This window comes from Geotrypetes seraphini, chromosome 10 (genome assembly GCF_902459505.1).
Source record: "Geotrypetes seraphini chromosome 10, aGeoSer1.1, whole genome shotgun sequence".
Taxonomy (NCBI): domain Eukaryota; kingdom Metazoa; phylum Chordata; class Amphibia; order Gymnophiona; family Dermophiidae; genus Geotrypetes; species Geotrypetes seraphini.
The window spans coordinates 103,804,961-103,824,174 of NC_047093.1; the positions used below are offsets into that span (position 1 = coordinate 103,804,961).

The 19,214-nt window shown below is 48.3% G+C and overlaps 1 protein-coding gene across 4 annotated transcripts in view; it reads left to right on the plus strand.

Annotated features, from left to right (window-relative positions):
• The window catches only part of ZMYND19 (zinc finger MYND-type containing 19), a 138,796-nt gene extending 119,841 nt beyond the window's left edge, over positions 1–18,955 (plus strand). For all 4 annotated transcript variants that reach the window (XM_033962116.1, XM_033962117.1, XM_033962115.1 and 1 more), the window contains 2 exons: positions 3,218–3,398; positions 18,465–18,955. In XM_033962116.1, coding sequence (XP_033818007.1) covers positions 3,218–3,398; positions 18,465–18,608 — 325 coding nt within the window. In that variant the 3' untranslated portion in view covers positions 18,609–18,955. The remainder of the gene's footprint in view (positions 1–3,217; positions 3,399–18,464) is intronic.
• The last annotated feature ends 259 nt before the right edge of the window (positions 18,956–19,214 follow it).

Consider the following 19,214-nt stretch of genomic DNA (forward strand, 5'->3'; position numbering starts at 1 on the left):
AGTAGCGATGCGCAGGCTTGCCTGGCTCCGCACTATAGACATAGACCCTAATCTTCAAGATCGTCTGGCCAACATTCCTTGTCAAGGAAATGAATTGTTTGATGATTCCATCGAGGTAACTACTAAACGATAGTCTGAACATGAAAAATCATTTGCTTCCATCACTCGTCCTAAGCCTAAGCCTTGCACTTCTAAAGGCTTCAGACCTCATCCATCTTATCAGAGGCATTTTCTACAGAGAGCAGCTCCTTATAAAAGAGCACCTCCTAAGAAACAACCACAACAGCAGCAGAGGCAACATGGTTGCCACGTTGGATGTGGTTCCTTGGGAGAGAACGCTCATACGTCCTCTTCAGGATGCTTTACTCTCTCGCTGGACTCCATACAGAGATGCCCTGGAGGACTGTCTACTTTGAACTCTGGAAACCAGAGCAAAAATGGCCTGGTGGCTTCTCACACTATTGCTCCTCAGGGGTGCACTGCTACACATTGCCTCCTGGATCGTGGTGAGGACAGATGTCAGCCTTCGGGGCTGGGTAGCCCATTGCAATCGTCCTGTTCAAGGGTGTTGGACGCCCTCTCAGCTAACAGGGTCAATCATTCGGTTGGAGCTTAGAGCCATTTGTCTAGCTCTGATGAGATTGCAGAAGACTGTGGAGGGCCAAGCGTTCAGGGTTTTCTCTGACAATGCGACTGCAGTAGCCTCCATCAAACACTAGGGAGCACTCCTTTGGCTCAGGAAGCCCATCTTTTTTTCTGGGTGGATTGTCCTCTCCTAGCACTGGCAGGAATAGACAACATTCAAGCAGACTTCCTCAGCAGACAGACTCTGGATCTGGGTGAATGGGCTCTGGCCTCAGAGGCATTCCAAGCGATAGTGGGGTGCTAGGGGTGGCCCAACTTCCACCTCATGGCCATGGCTTTAAAAAAAAAAAAAAAAAAAAAAAACCCTCAGGAAAGCAAATCACTGCTTCAGTCAAAGATCTGAGCCTGGAAGCGAAGAGCTCAATGCTCTGGTGCAGCCATGGTCTCAGTAGATTCTCCTGTATGTGTTTTCCTCCTTGGCCAATGATCGGCTGGGTCATTTGGAGGATCGTGGCACATTCTACCAGGAGTGTGGGTTCTTTGTGGGCCGAAGCTAGATCTCTCTCCTGAGGAGATTTGCAGAGCGGCAACGTGGTCTTCTCTTCACACGTTTGCCAAGTTCTACTGAGTGGATGTGGCAGCAAGACAGGACTCCACTGTTGGGTCCTCGGTCATTTTTTCTCTTGCTCCAGCTGTTCCAGTAGGATTATATATATATATAGACTCGCTAGCTTAGGAAATGGGATGGGAGGGAGTGTTGGCCTCTAAACAAACACCAATAGAAAGGCATCCACTCAAAATATATATATATATACCTTTTGAGCGGAGACCTTTCTATTGGTGTTTGTTTAGAGGCCAACACTCCATCCCATTTCCTAAGCTAACGAGTCCCACATGTGAGAATATGTTGCCTGCTTGTCCTGGATAACGCACAGTTACTTACAGTAACAGGTGTTATCCTGGGACAGCAGGGAGATATTCTCACATCCCACCCACCTCCCCTGGTTGGCTTCTTCACTTGGGCATAGAACTGACGACCTGTCGAGCCGGGGATGGGTGGGAAGGCATGCACGGTGTGGGCAGTCTTGAAGCTTCTAAAGCTTAAAGTGACTGTACGCTTTTAGACTGTCGGTACCAGGCTCCATGGATGACGTTGCCCACATGTGAGAATATTTGCCTGTTGTCCCCGGATAAGTAACTGTGCTTTTTGAATTGGCTTTGTCATATGATTGGTGGTGTTCGTGCTCGGCCATATTGCCTGTTAGCTTTCAGCCTATTAATTTTTAGACAGTCTACTTTTTCTAGTGTGTGTTCTTTCCTGTGTATTTTTTTTAAGTTCCTTATTCTTTTAAAATTTTGGCTGTAAGCTGCTTTGACCTAGTAAACACAAACCACATCCTGCTTGTTCTCAGAAAGCAAACCTACTCACCTGTAGCAGGTGTTCTTCAAAGACAGTAGGACTCATTTCCACATGCCTCCCACATCCCTGCACTACCTGGTGCTATAAACATGAGAAGAGGTAAGAGTTAAGAAGAGAGTTGGGTGGAGGAGAGCAATTGCGATTACAACAGTTTCCAGACAGAGAGGGATTGTTGGGGCAATATAGATCTGGATTTAAAACTAATTTTATAGGGTTTTTGGTCCTGAAGCATGGGGATTATTAGAAACAATATGGTAATTGTTTTGTGGGGTTTTTTAAAATTTTATATTCTTTGACTGAAATATGTTTTGCATTTATTTTAGATTTTTACCCATATGCCTGCTGCATGTGTAAGCCAATACATGGTTGCGTTAGAAAATGAGTTGTTATACTGGGACAGACTGAAGCTCCATTAAGACCAGCATCAAAGTTTTCAAGTGGCCAATCCAGGTCACAAGTATCTAGCAAGAACCCAAAAGAATAAAACAAATTTTACGCTGCTTATCCTAGAAATAATCAGTGGATTTTTCCAATTCCATTTTCTAAAAAAATAATCTATACCTTTTTTTTTTTTTTTAAATCCTGCTGAGTTAATTGCTTTCACCGCATTGGTTGGAAACAAATTTCAGATTTTAATTACATGTTCAGTGAGGGAATATTTACTCTGTTTTGTTTTTAAATTCATTTAGTAGCTTCACTGTACTGCCCCCTAGTCTAGTATTTTTAGAAAGAGTAAACGAGTGATTTACATCTACCCATTTGACTCCACTTAGTATTTTATATACCCGTATTGTATCTCTCCTGAGCCGTCTTCTCCAGCCTGAAGAGCCCTAGCTGCTTTAGCCTGCTCTCTTAGGAAAGTTGCCCCATACCTTTTATCATTTGTCGTCCTCCTCTGTACGTTTTCTAATTCCACTATATCTTTTTTGAGATGTGGTGACCAGAATTGCACAGGATGATGTTTTGCTGTCCAAATCTTTTCTCCTTTGTGCTATTTTGTTAGGTTCTGCTTTGGGTTGTTTTGGGGGGGTCACTTTGTTATTGTACACTTGGGGAATTTTTTTTCTCTGTTTTGAATTTGAGTTAAGTTTCTCTTGCAAATTGGTCTTTTGGTAACACACACAATCTTCTTTGAGTAGTAGCTTTAATAGGTAGGGTAATATGCTTGTGGTGTAAACTAACTTCGTATTTAAATATCTTTATTTTTTTAAGGGAGCAGAGTCTGTACTGGTTGGCTATTCAGCAACTTCCCACCGATCCCATTGAAGAGCAGTTCCCTGTTTTGAACATCACACGTTATTATAATGCTAATGGAGATGTTGTGGAAGAGGAAGAGAATTCATGCACTTATTACGAATGCCATTATCCTCCATGCACTGTCATAGAAAAACAGGTGTGGCTAAGCAAAGGGAAAGCAGCTGGGGGGAGGGGACGAGTCCTTAAAATAATGTACCATATCACTCTTTCCTTAGCATCCTAACACACTAGCCCAAACAATGGGTTCTGTTTGTCTACCAGTGGATGGAGACAGAAGAAGAAAATAGTCCTTATGAGCTAGATGCACTAAAGTCAGTGACCTTCGCTAAACCTGTTTTCACAGCTTTAGCGACGATCGCTTTTACCGACTTGATGCACAAAACGGCCCACCACTTGTTTTTCCCTTTGATCACCCATTTTCTGATCCAGCCATGCAAATTAACTAAAACTCTATGAAAAGTAACCAAGCAATTGATGCACTAACGTCTCTTCGTTATGCCAAAAAAAATGGGGTTTTAGTGATTGGAAAAACCGACTGGTGCCTACTCCCTCCTGCCATGCAGAACATCCCTGCACCATGGTCCCCCCCAAGCCAGTGTCCCTCCCTGAACCCCAAAAAGTGGTAGAAGGGATGCCCACTTCCTCCTGCCACCGGATGCCCCCCCAATTCCTTTTTAAAAAGTTGGAAGCAGGAAGCCTGCTCTGAGGCTCCTGCTTCAGGATACTGATTGGTCAAGCCAATCAGGGCTTTAGGCTCCTCCTTCAGTATCCTTGATACAGAGGGGGGTGCCTAAGGCCTGATTGGCTCAGATGCCTAAGGCTTCACCCCTTGGGAGGGTCTGAACCAATCGGGGCCTTTGGCCTCTCCCTGTGCATCACATGATGCACTGGGGAGGGGAAGGCCACTCATTTAGGACTGGCAGCCCAAAGCAGGAGCCTTAGAGCGGGTTTCCTGCTTCCAACTTTTTAAAAAGGTATGGGGAAGTTCAAGAGGTGGGGAAGGGCATCCAGTGGCAGGAGGGGAGTGGGCATCACTCCTGTCATTTTTGGGAGGGTGGGGTGGGGATGTTGGCTTGGGGATGCCTGGCACGGGGGTGGGGGGTCATGGCGTGGGGGTGTTTTGTGTGGCTGGAGGGAGTGGGCATACCTCCTGCCTATTTTGGGGAGAGGGGATTGGTTGGGGGGGGCTTTATTCCTCTATTTTTTTTTTTAAATGGGGCAGATTGTGTGTGTGTGTGTGTAACACACACATCTGTACCATTAAGTGGGGATTAAGTGACTTGCCCAGGGTTACAAGGAGCAGCATGGTTTTGAACCCACAACCTCAGGGTGCTGAAGCTGTAGCTTTAACCACTGCGCCACACTCTCCCCCCATTTTGGTGCTGGATTGAGCTTGGGTGCTGTTTGGGGGTCCGTCTGACCTCAGGGGTTTGAAACCCAGTGGGTCTTGTGCTGGGGCCTACCCCCCTTACCTACACCTCCCCCACATTTTTTTTAGAGGTGCCTCAACAGTAAGCATAGTCCCCTAATTCAAGCAAGACAGACTGCTTTGAGAGCCAGTGGAGTCTGTTCTGTTTAAAAAACAAAAAATCCTGAGGTAGTGCCGGTCTGAAGGTTGCTTTCTCTTTAAATATGCTGTAAATTACAGTAGTTTTAACTAACCGGCACTTTTAGCTAGGTCACGTATGGAGCAATTGAGCACTTTACAGGGGAAGTGGTGCTCAATTTGGTCCAGACGTGAGGCACTTGCCGGCCTGAAAACAGCTGTTTGAGCTGGTGCGGTCGTGGAGCCCTGTCGGCATCAGCTGCAGGCATCCAGGGCTCCCCGGCCCTAGTGCCTCGCGAGTCAGCAGGGAGCAGTGGGGAAGCATGGTCTTCCCCCACCACCTATGGAGGGATTCCCTCTCAGCTGTTTTCTTTCACAGTTGATGCCGGCTTGCCTGCTTTAGCAGCTGGGACAGTCCTGGAGACTTTCCACATCTTGGGCTTGTGTGCGGGTTTGGTGTATCTTGGAGCATTGGTGTGGGGCTCTTTTTGCGCTTCCTTGCCTAATACCTTAGAATACTTACAGGATGGCCTGGACAGGAGCCTGGCTTGGTCTACTTTCCGGGTTCAGCTGGCAGCCTTGTCGGTCTTCGTGGGTTATTGCAAGGTCAGTGGCTGAATGCCATTCCTGATGTCGTTTGCTTCTTGTGGGCAGCCAAATTGCTCCAGCCTCCCATGCGGCCATCTGTTCTCTCTTGGGATTTGAATCTGATCTTGTCCGGGCTGGTAAGCATCCCCTTTTTCAGCTTTTGGGCGCCTGCTCGTTGAAGGACCTTACTCTTACAGCAGTCTTCTTGATGGCTATTACTTCTGCTAGACGTGTTTTGGAGCTGCAGGCTCTTTCTTGTAGGTCTCCCTTCTTGGCGTTTTCTAGGGAGCAGGTAGTGTTGAGGCCTGTTCCTTCTTTTCTGTCAAAGATAGTTTATCCTTTTCATGTCAATCAGGCAGTGGTCCTCCCGGTGTTGGGTAGTCGGGAAGGTTATTCTGAGCAGGAACAGTTGCGCAAGGTAGATGTCTGTTGGTTTCTTCGCTCTGTGCAAAGGACACAGGAGTTCGGGAAATTGGATCATCTCTTTGTCCTTTTTGTGGGTCCTCGTCAGTGGGATGACACTTCTAGGGCTACCATTGTGCATTGGATCAAAGAGCATATCTTCTTCAGAACAAGCCTGTTCTTGAATTTCTCAAGACTCATTCCACTTGGTGCAGGCGGCGTCTTGGGCTAAGTCTTTGCTAGTGCCTCCAGTGGACATTTGTCAGGCTGCTTTTTGGTCTTCCTTTTATTCCTTTGTCAGACACTACCGTGTGAACGTTCAGGTGCGGTGTTCGGTGAGTGTGTTCTAGTGTCGGCCCTTTGGGGGTCACAACCATGATGGAGACTGCTTTGGTATGTCCCGCTTGTAAGATCCTTTATCCCAAGACAAGCAGGCAGCATATTCTCAACATGTGGGTGACATCACCGACAAAGCCCCTTAGCGGACGTTTTTGCAAGCAGACTTGCTTGAAGATCTTCAAGCTTGCGATTGGCCTGCGCATGCGTGCGTGCCCCTCCCGCCTGACCTAGGGCATGCGTCTCCTTAGCGTGACCTCAGTTCTCTGTTTTCCGCGGAGCCAGAAGCACTTCTCCCTTACTTCGTGCAATCTTGTTGTCCCTCTTGCACCGCGGCTTATTTGGTTAATTTCAGTTAAGTCGCTGTGCCCGCGTCTTTATTTTTCTTTTTTTCCGTTCGTATATTTTTGACCGGGTTAACCGGTCTTGCTCTGGCCACTTGGCCTCGCGGGGCCACGGCCGTATTTTTTCTTATGTCCTGGCCTCATTCCGGGTTTAAAAACTGTACTAAGTGCAACCGGGTTATCTCCATCACCGACCTTCATCGTTGGTGTGTGGAGTGCCTGGGTGCAGAGCACCGCGCCGAGTCATGTCCACGTTGTGCAACTTTGCAACCGTGGGCTCTTCGTCGGAGGGTGGCCAAGATCTCCAACTCTTTGGCCCCGTGGATCCTGCGGGACAAGCCTCGAGCTCGGCCTCGGTGCCCTCGTTGGGTGCCTCGGCCTCGAAGTCCCCCTCGGCCTCAAAGGCTTCGGCCTCGGCTCCTCCTACTACTCCGGTCTCAGGTAAGTCTCCTCTTTCCTCCTCAGGTGTGCCGGCAAAGAAGCCTATCTCTGAGTCTCATGTCAGTGCCGCCTCGTCGGCATCTTTGAGACATCATTCTAAGCGTGCCTCCTCACGTAGGGAATACTCTTCCTCGAGATCGCCCTCGAAGGAGCGCACTGCTGCACCTACGATCCAACAGCCTTTGTTCTCGGTGCCTATGTTCAAGGACATGCTTAAGGCTATACTTACCACGCAGCTTTCCTCGGTGGTGAGCCAGCTGGTCCTGACCTCGACGCCTCTGACTTCAGTCTCGACCCAGCCTCGGTCTGACCAGCCTGGGCGTCCTTCTCTTGTGTCTTGGGGCCGTGCCTGCAAGTCTCGTTGGGTTTCCTCGAGGGATTCTTCATCCCCTGAGTCACCTGTGACTTTTCGAGGGTCCAGGACTGGGACCCACTTTTTGCCCGCTACTATGTCAAGGCTTGCCCCTCCTAAAGAGCTCTGGTCTTCTCTGCCCCTTCGGGGCAGGTCTCCGACCGCACAGCCTTCCAGGCACACCCTTGTCCTCAAGTTGGACTCTAGTTTGCATTCCCCATCGAGGCAGATGCCAGCCTCTAGAGGGTCTTCTTCGAAACTGGTGGAGGAATTTTCCTATGCCCCGTCTTCTCTGAGGCTCCGCCAGCTGATTCCTTGGACTCCAGGGTCCTCCCCGGTCCACCTTTAATGGGGTCATTCCTCAACGCCCCCCAGACACTTTAGTTGAGCCTCTTCGATCTCCCATTCGCGGGACTCCGAGGCCCCGGCTTACTATTCGAGGGAAATTTCTCCCTCTTTCTCGGCTGCCCCCAGATCTCGCTCAAGGTCTTCTCAGGAGGATGAGTGTTCTTCTCGAAACTCCTCCTTTATTCATTTCATTTCTGACATGGGTAGGGCCTTGAACCTGGACCTTTAGTCTGAGTCCCGTTATACCCAGGAATTCCTGGCGGAAATGAGTGTTGATCATCCGCCCCAAGAGGCGCTGCGCTTGCCATTGCACCAGATTTTCCGGCAAACATTTTTCCGGGACCTGGAGACCCCCTATGCGGTCACGGCCATTCCCTCCAAGTTGGAGTTCCGTTACCGGACGATCCCAGTTAAGGGGTTTGAAAGTTCTTAGCTTTCTCACCAATCCTTGGTGGTTGAGTCTTCCTTGAAGAAGTCCAACCCCTCGAAGGTTTACGCTGCCGTCCTTCAGGGCAGAGAGGGCCGTACGATAGACAAATTTGGTCGCCCTCTTTATCAAAACTCAATGATGGCGAATCGTGTCCTCAACTATAACTTTATCTTCACGTCCTACCTCCGGTTCTGTGTGGATGCTCTCTGCTCGTTCCGGGAGGATGTTCCGGATTCTCGGCGTCAGGAGTTTCGTCTCCTCAAGTTTAAGGCGGCCTACGATGCCTTCGAGTTGTCCTCGAGGGTCACGGCCTTTACGATCATCATGCGTCGCCTCGCTTGGCTCAGGATTGTGGATATGGATCCGAATCTACAGGATCGTCTTGCCAATCTCACGTGTGTAGGTCACGAGCTTTTTGATGATTCCATCGAGGCGGCCACTAAGCGCCTCTCGGAACACGAACGGTCCTTCGCCTCTCTGGTGAGACTTAAGCCGAAAACCCCTCCGGCTCGGCAATACAAAATTCCTCTCCGGAGGTATCCGCAGAAATCTACTCCTGCGTTCTCTCGGCCTCCTTCGAAGCGGCCGCAACAACAGCAGCAACGTCAAACTAAGGCCCGGCTCCGGCGAAGATTGTGCCGTCTTTTTGACAATTCCGGTCAGCCTTTGGGCTCCCTTCCTCCTGCAGCCTTCCCTCCTCCCCATCGGGGGTCGTCTTCATCATTTCTATACCCAGTGGGAAAATCTTACCACCGACAGTTGGGTGCTTTCTATCATCCGGGAGGGGTACTCCCTTCACTTCAGTCACGTACCCCCGGACCTTATTCCAAGAGAGTTTCCTTCTGCCCGGTCTCAGCTGCCTCTCCTTCTGCAGGAAGCCCAGGCCCTTCTTCGCCTTTGGGCGGTCGAGGAGGTTCCCAAGGAACAGTGGAACACCGGATTTTATTCCCGGTACTTTCTGGTACCCAAGAAGACGGGGGATCTGCATCCAATCTTGGACCTCCGTGCTTTGAACAAGTTTCTAGTTAGGGAACTGTTCAGAATGCTTACCCTTCCTACGTTGTACCTCCTCTTGGACGAGGGGGACTGGCTGTACTCGCTGGACCTCAAAGAGGCGTATACGCACATTCCGATACACCCGGCCTCTCGCCGGTATCTGAGATTCCGGGTGGGGGATCTCCATCTCCAGTATCGTGTTCTTCCCTTCGGCCTGGCAGCCTCTCCGAGGGTGTTAATGAAATGTCTTGTGGTAGCCGCAGCCCTGCGTCTCCGTGGCCTGCAGGTGTTTCCCTACCTCGACGGCTGGTTGATCAAAATGTCCTCTCGCTATGAAGTTCTGCGGGCTTCGAGGTGAACTTCCCCAAGTCTCACCTCTGTCCGTCCCAGTCTCTGGAGTTCATCGGAGCGGTCCTGGACATGGTTCGTCTCCGCTCCTTCTTGCCTCGTCCTCGTCTGGAGGCCCTTGTTCGATTATGCCGGAGGGTGGCCCATCTGTCTTCGGCCCCGGCTCGGCTCCTGATTGTCCTCCTAGAGCACATGGCCTCAATGGTTCACGTGACTCCTTTTGCCAAACTTCAACTGCGTATTCCTCAATGGACTCTAGCGTCCCAATGGAACCAGGATCCAGGACCGTGTCTCTCGATTCATTGTCGCGACTCCTTTGTTGAAGCAGTCTCCGTTGGTGGATGCTCTCTTCCAATCTTTCCAGAGATTTTCTGTTTCATGCTCCTCCACAGAAGGTCCTGACGACGGACTCATTGGCCTATGCTTGGGGGGCTCATCTGGACGGTCTTCGCACTCAGGGTCTTTGGTCCAGTGCCGACTACCTTTGTCACATCAATCTGCTGGAGCTTCGAGCGATTTTCCTCGCCCTGAAAGCTTTTTGTCACCTGCTTCGCGACCGAGTGGTGCTGGTCCACACGGACAACCAGGTCGCCATGTATTATATCAACAAACGAGGGCACGGGGTCCCTGTCCCTGTGCCAAGAGGCGATGTGGCTCTGGGATTGGGCCATCCGCCGCAACATATTTCTTCGAGTGGTCTATATGCAGGGCCAGCACAATTGTCTGGCGGACAAGTTGAGTCGTCTTCAGCCTCACAAGTGGTCCATCCATTCCTTGACCCTACGTCAGGTGTTTGCTCGTTGGGGGACTCTGGATGTCGATCTGTTCACGTCCCCTCTCAATCACAAGTTGCCCAGCTTCTGCTCCAGGGTTTACACCCCTCTCAGGCTCGAGGCGGATGCTTTTCTGTGGATTGGACGAACCTGTTTCTGTATGCGTTCCCTCCATTCCCTCTGATTCTGAAGACTCTCGTCAGGCTCAAGTCCATGCGTGCCACCATGATTCTGATAGCTCCTTGGTGGCCCCGACAGCCATGGTTCTCCCTTCTGTTGTAAATCAGTTCCAGGGAGCCTCTTCTGCCTGTTTTTCCTTCTCTGCTTACGCAGAGTCGAGGTTCTCTACTTCATCCCAACCTACAGTCTCAGCACTTAACGGCTTGGTTCCTCGAGACTTAATGCCCTCGTTCCAGTTCTCCCAGCCTGTGCTGGATGTCCTGGAGGCGTCTTGGAAGGAGTCTACTCGCCAATGTTACCATCAGAAGTGGACCCGCTTTTCTTCCTGGTGTGCTACTTGGCAGCAGGAGCCGCTATCTGCCTCCTTATCTGCTGTCCTGGATTATCTGTTACACTTTTCTGGCGCTGGACTCAAGTCCTATTCAGTTCGAGTCCACCTTAGTGCCATTGCTGCTTTTCATCTGATTGACAGGAAGCCTATCTCTGTTCATCCTGTGGTTTCCCGCTTCATGAAAGGCCTTTTCCACATTCATCCGCCCCTTAAACCTCCTCCTGTGGTTTGGGATCTTAACGTGGTCCTTGCTCGCTTGATGAAATCCCCATTCGAGCCGCTAGCGTGGGCTCACTTGAAGTATCTTACTTGGAAGGTTGTATTTCTTATTGCTCTCACTTCTGCCTGTTGGGTCAGTGAGCATCAAGCCTTGGTAGCGGACCCACCTTTCACTGTCTTTCATCATGATAAGGTGGTTCTCCGTACCTATCCTAAGTTCTTGCCTAAGGTTGTTTCTGAGTTTCACATCGACCAATCCATTGTTCTTGTGTTTTTTCCGAAGCCCCATTCTCACCCTGGAGAAGTGGCTCTGCATTCTCTTGATTGTAAGCGTGTGCTGGCCTTCTACTTGAAGCGCACCGCTCCTCATCATTCTGCTCCCCAGCTGTTCCTCTCTTTCGATCCAAATTGCTTGGGTCACTCTGTTTCAAAGCGGACCATTTCTAATTGGTTGGCCGCTTGTATCTCTTTCTGTTATGCTCAGGCTGGTCTCTCCCTGCCGGGTCGAGTCACAGACCACAAGGTCAAAGCGATGGCGGCGTCTGTTGCTTTCCTCCGCTCAACTCCGCTTGAGGAAATCTGTAAGGCTGCCACTTGGTCCTCGGTTCATACGTTTACTTCGCCCTACTGTCTGGATACTTTCTCCAGGCGTGATGGCCATTTTGCAAAATCTGTTCTCCTAAATTGCCAACTCTCCCTCCATCCCATTCTGGTTAGCTTGGAGGTTTCCCACATGTTGAGAATATGCTGCCTGCTTGTCCTGGGATAAAGCACAGTTACTTACCGTAACAGGTGTTATCCAGGGACAGCAGGCAGATATTCTCGCAACCCACCCACCTCCCCGTAGTTGGCTTCTTTGCTAGCTATCTGAACTGAGGCCACGCTGAGGAGACGCATGCCCTAGGTCAGGTGGGAGGGGCACGTGCGGGCCAATCACAAGCTTGAAGGTCTTCAAGTAAGTCTGCTTGCAAAAATGTCCGCTAGGGGGCTCCATCGGTGGCATCACCCACATGTTGAGAATATCTGCCTGCTGTCCCTGGATAACACCTCTTACGGTAAGTAACTGTGCTATACCGGTCTGGAGAGTGCTAAAGAAGGAGAAATTAAACATAAACATAGAAAATGACGGCAGAAAATGGTCATGGTCCATCTAGTCTGCCCACACTTGTGACCCACCCCTTAACTTCCTCCATGAAGTCTTCCCCTGAGCTTCCCTTGGGTCAGATACCTAAGCAGAAGGTTCCGGCGGTGGTCCTCAAGCTCTCCAAGACCTCCAAGTCAAAGCATGTCTCCACTGCCATCTTGGAGCCTTTAGCCTTAGCAAGTGGTCTGGTTTCAGACGCGGATCCACATTTGCAGGCTTTTCTCCAGACCATGTTGGAGCAACAATTTGTTCAATTACTGAGAAAATATGGTTCTACCTCAACTATGCCTCCTGTAATCCAGCCTGGGCAATCAGTATTCTCCCACGAGGTCGAGTCACTGCCTGTGCCTCGAGCTGAAGCTTCACACACTATGCAAGGAGCAGAGTCTTTGCTAGTCTGGTCTGGCAACAACACACTCTATGCAAGGAGTAGATTCTTTGCGAGTGTCTCAACAGGAATCCTCACACTCCATACAAGGAGCAGAGTCTTTGGGAGTGCTTTGAGATTCCTCAATCCAAACCACTGAGTTTCGATCTACAGCTTCTAGCCCTATTCATTCACCAGCAGCATTGCCTGTTTCCATACATAGGGCGAAGTCTTCTCAATCCTACTCGAGACCTGCTTTCAAACACCATTCTCGTCGTCGATTGAGGCCTTCATTGAGACATCCATCGAGGCGCAGGCCTTCTTCCAAAGAGCAGCTTTCCTCGTCCAGGCCTCATTACAGACTCTCCAGCTCTTCGGGGCCTCCAACTCCTCGATCGAGGTCACCGCTTCCAGACCCCGAGGACTCAGCTGCTTCCATTGCCTCCTTCAAGTCTCCGTATTCTTTGGATTGCCAATTTTCCAGAGAGGCTTCGCCTTTGTCCTCCACTCGAGGCGCCTCAAGGTCATCGAGCCCCTCTCGAGGCAAGGTCTTGGCGGATCAGCTGTCTTTCTCTTCCTTTGTCAGATGGCTGATGACCTGGAAATTCAATTAAATGCTGGTTCTAAATACTCTAAGGAGTATATAGAGGTAATGCATCTGCCTCAACCTCCTGCAGAGTCACTTAAGCTCCCGGTTGGCTTTTGTCTCAAACTTTCAAACGATGTCTGGAGACTCCTTATGCTATACCTACTGTTCCAGTCAAGTTGGACTCGAGGTATAGAACTCTACATTGCAAAGGGTTTGAAAATTCACAGTTATCTCACCAATCCCTACTTATGGAGTCCTCATTGAAAACCCATCCTTCCAGGGTCTATGCCGCAGTTCCTCCTGGAAGAGAGGGTAAGACCATGGACAAGTTTGGATGTCGTCTTTATCAAAATGCTATGATGTCTTCATTACCTATCTCAAGTTCCTCATTGATATTCTTACAGGCTTTCTGAAGAACCTGGATCAACATAGGCATTTCGAGTTCCAAGAAGTCACTGCTACTTTGTCAGAATTCAGATTACATATTCTCCAGTCATCTTATGCCTTTGAACTGTCTGCTAGGGCCACTGCTTTCTCTGTAGCGATGCGCCGCTTGGCCTGGCTTCGCACCATTGACATGGACCCTAATCTTCAGGACCGTTTGGCTAACATTCGTTGTGAGGGCAATGACCTCTTTGAATCCATAGAGCGGCCACTAAGAAATTGTCTGAACATGAAAAATCTTTTGCTTCTATTGTCAGACCAAAGCCAAAACCAGCTCATGTAAAATCTTCATGCCAGTTTTCCAGAGGCGTTATACTCCAAGGGTGGTTCCTTACACTCGAGCACCTCCCAAGAAACCACAGCAGCAGAAGCAACAGAAACCTCGGGCCTTCTGCTGTACCTAAGGCTGCGCAGCCTTTTTGAATGTTTAAAACAAAGCATAACCTCCATCGTTCTGTTTCTGTCCTCCCCTCTTCCCATAGGAGGTCGTCAATCATTTTTACCATCGATTGGAGACCATTACATTCGACCTCTGGGTGTTGTCAATATTCAGTGAAGGTTACTCTCTCTTCATTTCACTCAGGTTCCACTAGAGCTGCCTCCAAGAGAGTATCCTTCCAATCCATACCAGACACTGCCCTTCCTCTTCAGGAAGCTCAAGCTCTGCTTTGTCTTTGTGCCATCGAAGAAGTTCCTCTGGAACAGCAGAGCAGGGGTTTTTATTCCCATTACTTCCTAGTTCCGAAGAAGATGGGTGATCTGCGACCCATTTTGCATCTCAGGGTTCTCAACAAATTTTTAGTCAAAGAAAAATTTCTCATGTTGTCCCTGGTGTCCCTTTACCCCCCTTCTAGATCAGAACGATTGGCTGTGTTCTCTGGAGACGTTGGCTGGAAGATATCCAACGTTACGCCCATCTTTAAAAAGGGATCAAGTGGTGACCTGGGAAACTACATACCGGTGAGTCTGACCTCGGTTCCGGGGAAAATGGCGGAAGCACTGATAAGACAACATCGATGAACATTTTGAAAGAAACAAACTTCTGATAACCAGCCAGCATGGTTTCTGCAAGGGAAGATTGTGCCTATCGACTTATTGCACTTCTTCAAAGGAATTAACAAACGGATGGACAGAGGTAACCCCATAGACATCATATATCTAGATTTCCAAAAAGCCTTTGACAAGGTACCCCATGAACGCCTACTTCGGAAACTGAAGAACCATGGGGTGGAAGGAGACATACATAGATGAATCAGAAACTGGTTGGAGGGTAGGAAACAGGGTAGGAGTGAAGGGCCACTACTCGGACTGGAGGAGGGTCACTAGTGATGTCCCACAGGGCTCGGTGCTCGGGCCGCTGCTATTTAATATATTTATAAATGATCTAGAAACAGGACGAAGTGTGAGATAATAAAATTCACGGACAACACCAAACTATTTAGTGGAGCTTGGACTAAAGAGGACTACGAAGAATTGCAAAGAGACTTGAACAAACTAGGGGAATGGGCGACAAGATGGCAGATGAAGTTCAACGTTGAGAAATGTAAAGTACTACGTGTAGGAAGCAGAAGCACGAGGTACAGCTATACGATAGGGATGTTATTGAAGGAGAGTACCCAAGAAAGGGACTTGGGGGTAATGGTGGACATGACAATGAAACCGACAGCACAGTGCGCAGCGGCCGCTAAGAGAGCGAATAGAATGCTAGGTATAATCAAGAAGGGTATTACTACCCCTTCAGGCTCTGGGGACCATGATGGCAATGATTGATGTGGTGTCTTGGACCAGAGCCCGTCTGCGCCCGCTGCAGGATGCTCTGCTTTTACGCTGGAATCCCCAGCGGGACCCATTACATGCACACCCCTGCCTTGGATGACTGACATGGAACTGTTTTGTATGGTGGTTGTAACCCCTTTCACTTTCCAGGGGTCTTCCCCTCCAGATCTTGGATTGAGTGATTCTGTCTATGGATGCGAGTTTAAAAGGCTGAGGAGCAGTATGTATGACAGCCACTGTTCAGAGCCAGTGGGGCTCCCTCAGAGCGCAAGTGGTTGATCAATCACCTGGAGCTTTGGGCGATTTGGCTGGCTCTTCTCCACTTCGAGAGTCGTCTCAGTCGTGTCTTCTCGGACAATGCTATGGCAGTGGCTTACGTCAACTGACGGGGGCAAGAGGAGCCCCTCACTGAACATGGAGACTCAGCTTCTTATCTGGTGTGCATAAAGACTTCTTGTGGCAGGAGTGGACAACGTTCAAGCAGACTTTCTCAGACCCTGGAGAGTGGTCCCTGTCCCAAAGAGTGTTCAAGTGCATAGTAGATCAGTTGGGTTGACCCACGTTTGACCTCATGGCGACTTCAGCCAGCAGGAAAGCAGTCATCATTACAAGGCCGGTAGCAAGAATGTTTCCTCTTTCTTTTTTCCTTGGCTGATCATAGGGCATCTGAGATGGATAGCGGCTCACGAAGGTCCAGTGATTCTAAGGTGGCCGTGGTATGCTACCTTGGTTCGGCTTCAGCAGGATCAGGGACTCCGGCTACCTTATTGTTCTCGCCTTCTCACAGGGTCCAATTACGATGCAGGATCTGTACCACTTTGGTCTTACGGCATGGCTCGAGTGTGTGGCCTTGATTAGCTGGGGCTATTCTTCAGCTGTAATTGCCATGTTGCTTCACAGCAAAAGGAAGTCCACAATGGCAACCTATGCGAAGGTTTGGAGGTACCAGGCCTGGTGTGCCCTGCGACAAGTGGTTCAGTCTTCCATCGATTCCTCGGGTCTATGAGTTTCTGCAGGATGGCCTGAAGACAGGTCTAGCTGGTCTGTTGTGTATGGGCCCTCCTTCTCTGAGGGGCTCATTGGCAGCTCATCCAGATGTAGCTCGATTTCTATGGGGTGCTCTGCGGCTTCAGCCTCTGTTGCGCTTTCCCTGTCCAACCTAGAATCTTAATATGGTTATTCACTCTCTGGCTTGTCTGCAGTATGAGCCTCTGGAGCAGGTGTCTCTAGATCTCACGATCAAGACAGTCTGCCTGGTGGCTATTACATCAGCCTGCAGTGTCTTGGAACTACAGGCCCTTTCCTGTAGGGATACCTTTTTGCATATTACGGATCCTGCTGTGATCCTGCGTGCTGTCCCTTTTCTTCTGAAAGTGGTTTCCGCTTTCCATGTGAATCTGGAAGTTTGGCTTCCTGATTCGAGGGAGCAGGACCGGGTGTTATGGTCTTTGGACATGCGCAGACTTATTACGGTATCTGGAGATCACCAATAAATTTCGCCTCTGATCATCTGTATGTTCTGGCAGGTCTTGCCCACAAAGGTAGGCTGGCTTCAAAGGCTACCATTTCCAGGTGGATTTGCATGGCCATTTCCATGGCTTACATGGTGGTCATAAAGAAGCGCCCCCCTCCCCCTCCCCCGTGGGCTCACTCAACCAGGGGTGTTTTCGTCCTCTTGGCAGAGTTGTTGGCTGTTTCTCTGGATGAGATTTGCAGGGCAGCTACCTGGTCTACCCTACATGCTTTCACCAAGTTCTATGGGATCGATGTGGTGGCCAAGCAAGATGCTGCTTTTGGTGCCTCTGTTTTGGCAGCGGGCTCTTCAGTCCCACTCTGTATTTTCAGGACTGCTCTGTTACGTACCACTGGTCCCGGAATAAAGTGGGATTATATAAGAACAAACAATTAAGTTCTTATCTTTGCTAATCTTTCTTGTAAATCCATACTTTATTCCGGGAACCCGCCCTATGCTTTAATGATTCGCCAATTGTCTGCCTTTCCAAGTACTGGTAAGCTGGATTTCTGTTTTCTGACTAGCCTTTATTAGAGTGCCATCAGAATGGGTTTAGCACTTAGTTTGGGGGTTCCCTGGTTCAGATGCCCCTTTCTGACAGTGTAGGCTGTGTCTCCCTATAGCACTGTTTGGTTTCCTAACCTGTTCTCTCATTTTGCATTTGTTGATATGAGCAGAATTGATTTACTTGGGAAGTTCTCCCCATTCCCTTCTGTTGTTGTCTTCTACAGATGTTTGTGACTGCTTTTATACTGACTGAGGAGATGGATTATGGCAAGTGATGAGGTATGAGGGGGAGTTGTTTAAGTGTCTGAAATTCCGAGGCCTCCTACAAAGTCCTGGTGGGTAGAGGGAAATAACCCACTGGTCTTGGAATAAAGTGTGGATTTACAAGAAAGAAGATTAGCAAAGGTAAGAATCTAATCTTTCGTTCAACATCCCATCCCCAATGCTTTATGCAACATAGTAAATGACAGCAGATAAAGACCTGAACGGTCCATCCGGTCTGCCCATAAGTTATACTCATTAAAAAAAACATGATTAGATTAACTTGTCTCTTCTTTGATATTTCTGGGCTGTAAAGTCTGGTTCCAAATGCTGAAGTTGCCGTCCAAGCTCACACTCCGGCCTATTCAACCATCCCGTTGTTTGCAGGACATATACCGTAAAAGTCTGGCCGGTAACATCTCCTGTTCCATATTAGTGGAGTTCACATTGATGCCCATCCCAGCCCATCCTACACTGATTCACCATATATGGAACACAGACCGTGCAAGTTTGTCCAATACCGGCCTTAGTTCTTTACTTTACATCTTTTATTTTCTAATTAGAGATCTCTATTTTTATCCCACACTTCTACATAAAATAAGGTGTATCTCAAATGTACTGAAGTGCTTAGAATGGAGTTGTGAAATCTTGAAACTCAAGATCCAGCCTTAACATGCTGACCTAGACCATGTCTCTACCACTGTGGGAGTAGAAAATTTTCATTGAAAATAGCTAACTGTGTAATTTTATTTTTGGAAATAGCTACATAACAAATAGTATCCATTTCTACCCAAGTGGTCTTTACCCACTATAGAAATGATAGGCAAGATAGTAATCTCCCTTGCAGTTTTAGGGAGATTTGCTGCTATTGCACAATAACTCACACATTAATTTCTAGGATGTGGATGTTAAGTGAATAAGTGCTATATCTTTTCTGAAGAGCTTAACTATTTTGTTTTCTTTCTAGTTAAGGGAATTTAATATCTGTGGTCGGTGCCAAGTAGCACGGTACTGTGGATCCTATTGCCAACAGAAAGACTGGCCTACTCACAAAAAACACTGTCGAGAGAAGAAGAGGATGTCCCAGCATGAGTCTGAGCCAGAGCGATGACTGGGCAGTATAGGTGCTGTCTCTACCTCAGTAGCAGCATGGACAGACTACTATTTTTTATTTTTTTGCACAGCAATAGCAAGACTGATTATTGAAACCTGAGGGGCTGATAAGAAGAAAGTTACCCTGTGATGCTTGAGTTAAAAAAAAACAAAACCTAAATTTCTGTGTATGGACTAATGCAGCTTGGACTATGGCTGTATAAAAGGGATAGACCTCCTGTTCTAGTATTAACTTCACAAGCAAAGGAATACTGTGAAGACCCTAGGCTTCTAATTTATATGTTAATATGTTTGTAAACACATGTACAGTTTTTTATGTTTAAAAATTATAAAATCAGAAACTCATTTAAAGTAACATTGGAAAGAGGAACAAAACTTCCTTCCTTCTCATTTTAGCTGTGGCCTCTGTAAAATGAAGTATCATCATCTACTACCTGTAGTTTTTCTTCTGGTATGTCTTAAACTTGTACATCTGTGCCACGTTCAAGGGACATCTGTTCTATTTGAAAATATTATGCATGGAAGTATACATTAAAAAAAAAAAAAAAAAAAGTAAAGAGTTCAAATTATCTAAGTTGTCAGACTCATTTTTTTTCTTAGAATG